Source organism: Gossypium arboreum, chromosome 7 (genome assembly GCF_025698485.1).
Source record: "Gossypium arboreum isolate Shixiya-1 chromosome 7, ASM2569848v2, whole genome shotgun sequence".
NCBI lineage: Eukaryota > Viridiplantae > Streptophyta > Magnoliopsida > Malvales > Malvaceae > Gossypium > Gossypium arboreum.
In genome coordinates this window covers 103,415,311-103,419,985 of record NC_069076.1, presented here as the reverse complement: position 1 = coordinate 103,419,985, position 4,675 = coordinate 103,415,311, and the positions used below count along the sequence as shown (strand labels likewise).

Below are 4,675 nucleotides of genomic sequence, written 5' to 3'. Positions count from 1 at the left end.
TTCTATATAAGGCACTCGACCAGACACAACGATTCTGCATTCAAGTCCTCTCAGTTATATTCTTAGTCTCCTACGAAGTGAAACTATGGCTCAACTTAAGAAGATGGATTGCGAAATAGTGATCAAGACACCAGCTGATAAGTTCTACAATACCTTCAGGACCAAATCCCATTTGATACCAAAGATGTCCAACGGATTAATGATAGATGGCAAACTTCTTCAAGGTGATTGGAATACTGTCGGCTGTGTCAGGCTTTGGTCTTATGTTTCCGAAGGTAAATACCATCAAATATATAGCTCACACAATCACGTATATAAATATGCTTTTCCTCATGTATTAGGAATCCAATTATATTTAGTCCATTATACTAAAAAAAGGCAAACTAGTACGTTAGATCAAAGAGCAAATAAATCATTTTTGTTAAATTTTTCATCCATTTTTGTTGTAAAAACTGACGTAGCTAATAAAATAATTAGACAATAACACATGATATGCCATAAGTACTTTATACTAATGTACAAGAATCAATTTTTAACAGTAAAAATAGATGAAATATTTAACGAAAGAACTAATTTGTTTCTTTAATCTAACGTAAAAGGATTAATTTGTCTATTTTTTTAATAAAAAAAACAAAATAAAATCTGACTCTTAATACATAAACCTCTAAAATACTTTTGCACTCTTTCCACACAATTTGAAGCATATGATATATATGTAGTAACATATACTTCTTGTATGGCTAATTAATGCGTGTTGTAGGTAAGTCTGAGATGGTTAAAGAGATACTTGAGAACGTTGACGACGAAAACAAGACGATGGTTTTCAAAGTGGTGGAGGGTCAAATCTTGAACTATTATAAGAGTTGGAGGAGCATCTTTAACATCACGCCCATGGGTGAGGGGAGCTTGGTGAAATGGACTATGGAATTCGAAAAGCAAAACGAGAACATCCCTGATCCGGACAAGTACATCAGCTACATGATGTGCTTGACCAAGAATATCGATGCTTATCTTCTTAATGCCTAATCAAGTTCTGTTTTGGAAAGGAAATATTGACAATAACTATTGTATGGTATTGAAATTAAGTATGAATCCTTAAATTAAAAAAAATATATATATTAATGAGTACCTGATGATGTATATGCGTTATTGTGAACTAAATAATACTAAGGTCTTAATTACATGTAAAATAAAATCACTTTTGATCGTTATGTATATGTATTATTAATAAAATAGGATTCATTCTCCTCCTATGGACACCCTGTTTGGGGTTCAACATGCCACTGGCACTTCATTGCTAGCCATCCAGAGATCGATTTTTTAAAGAGTTTAGAAGAACAATATTATTATAAATAAATATTCCAACAACTATAAAGTAAAATTAAATTAATATCATCATAATTAAGCTAGGAATCTAAAAAATTTAGACTAAAACACATACATAAAAATAGCATAGACAATCTAACACATAGACAAGTAGCCAAAGGGGTCTGACTAAACGGGAGAATTGACTTTTAGGCCTTTTCAGAAATTAAAACATTAAATTTAAGGTGTTTTAGCCTTTCGTTAAACAGAACAATGCTTTTCTTGGTCGTATGATAAATTAATAAATTAATTTAAGATTTTTTAACATATATATTCTTTTGTCTTTCAAGTTGATTCCAAATACAATTCGTTCTACGTATTTGCTAAGCTCCTTTAGAACACTTCACTAATATTATGTAGATTCTTATGCTCTTTCATAGAAATTATAATAAAATAAAATATCGTAATCATTTGCGTATACATATTTTTAATCTTCGTTGTTGGATATATCATATTCATGTTTATTATAACAATAGTAAGTTAGAAAGGATGACGACGATGATGGCCAACACCATAGATGGTGTGAAAAATCAGATTCACACAATAGATGATTGTAGAGCCATAAAGGTGTTGGTTTGTTTTAGTTTAGAGGGTGCTTTTACACAGTGTAGCTATGTAGACTTTCCTTTGCCTTGCTCTTTTTTGGAGAAGGAAATATTTATACCTGAAACTGGATTGAAAAAATTATTTAATGGGATATATATTGAGATGTTTATTTTGGAAAATAAAAAAAATCGAGTTGGATCGAATTATAAAGTATTGATTTAAAAGTTCAAAAAGTATTTGTAATTGAACTCGATATGGGAGACACCCAAAAGCCCTTCATGTTAATGAGGGGGTGACAAACCTTAGTATTATTAACTAGGGTTGTTGCCCCTTATACTCCTAAATAGGTCAGGAGTTCATTTTTCTAGTTGAAATAAACTTTTATAATTTAACAAGGGTCCTACCTTCTCTCTTTATAAATAAATGGCATCAGTAGAGCTATTGACGTAATTTTAAGATATTATTACTTTTCCTAAAAATAAAGATAATTTATTCTCAACTATTGAACCTATTTGTCGGAATAACAATTCTGCCGATATCTATTTGAGAGGAGATTTTTCGGTTTTACACTTAAACAAAGAAAATTATTTTTAGTTCTGTGTTATGATTCGAAATGTTCAAGTCTACACTCGAAGTAGTTCATGCTATTTTGTTTTCACACTTAAAATTTCGGGTTATTCTTTTAAATTTGAAGTTCGATTTAATATTTGAGAAGTTTTGGACAAAAATAATAGTCTAAAAATAATATTTAAATAAAAAATTAGACTCATTTAAAATATGAATCAAATTTAGGCTTCAACAGTTAAAACTCCAAAATGGCCCGGCATTGCCCATTTATAATATTATATAATTTATATAACATAAAAACAGAATCTATAATAATCTATAATATTATAAATTAAATATTATAAAACATGTTATGTTTTCTATGTTTAAAATTTTAATAAAATAAAAACTTATAAATATTAAATTAATTATTTTTATTTTTAAAATGTGATAGAGCTTAAAATTATATTGGATTAGCTAGCTATTTACAAATTCGGATAAGTTTAGATAAAATTGGAGGCCATATTTTGGCCTAGGCCAAGCTTGGGCAATCGTAAATTATGTTAACCATACAATGATCTAATTAGGCACATGAACACTTCTATTCTGAAACAAATGAAATAAAGAATACCACAAATATATATTTAAATTATAAATTTCATTGTTGCGAATAAACCTGATTAAGCAATGAACAAATAAAATAACAAAATAATTGAAAAGATCGAACACAAATATTTTATTTAGAAAAACCTTTTCGAAGAGGATAAAATACCACGTGTAAAGATAAATTCACTATAATAGCAAAAATGAAGAGTATAAAGATGGACATAAAACTAAATCCGGAAAACCCAAAAAATAAGAACCTTCAAAACGTAAATACAAGATTCTCTGAAAGCTTGAAAAAACTAATACCTAAATGTGTATTGGGTTTTTCTTTCTAAGGTTGTAAAAGGAGGCTAATTTTGTAGGTCAAATAATATTAAAATAATCTACACTAATCGGAGTTCGACTGAAACAAATAATCAGAGTTTAATCAGGAGAAGAAAACAGAGAAAATTGCTTGACACGTCGCCACGCCGTGAAGTGGAATTCGCATTGTTAGGACGAGGTGGCGTTGCGTCATCGGGACGACAGTCTTCTTCTTGTCATGAAGTCGACAACTCATCGGGACGAGGAGTTCCATCTTGTTGCGATGTCACTATCTGATTGTGTCTTAATTTGACTGAAATGCGAGGCATACTCCACATTCATCCCTATACTTTATGAAAATTGATAAGTTAGTCATTGTACTTTAACTTCTGAAATTTTAATCATTGTACATTACAAAAATTGAGAAGTTAATCCAATTGTTAGTAAATTTAGAGGTGGCTAAGGCCTTGACAAATAAGGGGTTGGAAGATTCAACCATCACAGTACTTAGATGAGCTTAAAGGATTATGTGTTATGAAGGATAGTGGAAGGTCAGATATGTGCCTAGAGAGGGAAATCCGCAATTTGCAGATCGTTTGGCTAAGCTCTGCCTAGTTTAGATGTCAAGCTTACAAATTTTCGATGTGCCACCTAACGAGGTGCTTCTAAACAATTGATTTGATGTAAATTATTTTATTTTTCACTAAAAAAATAAACAACTAATTTTTGCTTATTTGTTATATATAAATTGTTGCATTATTAATTTTCATTCATTCAAACTTTTAATTTTCAAGTCAACAATTTAATGATAAAGTTTAATAGCAGTACCTAATTGAAATAACTTTTCAATTTTCATATTAAATTTCAATAAAATAATATAATGGGTAAATTTGATAAAATAATATTATATGAAATTTAGAAATTAGAATTAGACAAAAAAAAAAAAAAAGAATTGACGTTCAAACAGCAGACAGCGGGCTTAAGGAATTTAAAAAGAATAAAATCAAATCAAAGACTTAAATCATAGAAAATGTAGCATACGTTGGAAAACTAATGAAAGAACATGACCTTAAAATGAACCATAAATGTTGAAATGGTAAACGTCAAAGACGAAGCATTTGAGATTCTCTATATTGACCATTTTTGTATAATAAATCAAAGTTTTGCATGATTCCACCCAAAACAATTTAAAATTAAATAAATAAATACTCATCTATTTTCTTTTTAATTATCATCTTTGTTTAATGGAATCATCTATTTTCAATAAGGCTGTCCGTTTCATTGACTTGAATTTGGCTCGGAATTGGAC

The 4,675-nt window shown here is 29.4% G+C and overlaps 1 protein-coding gene across 1 annotated transcript; it reads left to right on the top strand.

The window, feature by feature from the left end:
- On the top strand, nt 1-1,195 carry LOC108487449 (MLP-like protein 28). Its single transcript, XM_017791801.2, has 2 exons — nt 1-275; nt 761-1,195. Exons 1-2 carry the CDS (start codon nt 86-88, stop codon nt 1,024-1,026), a joined length of 456 nt encoding a protein of 151 aa, XP_017647290.1. The 5' UTR covers nt 1-85; the 3' UTR covers nt 1,027-1,195.
- Nucleotides 1,196-4,675: the final 3,480 nt, after the last annotated feature.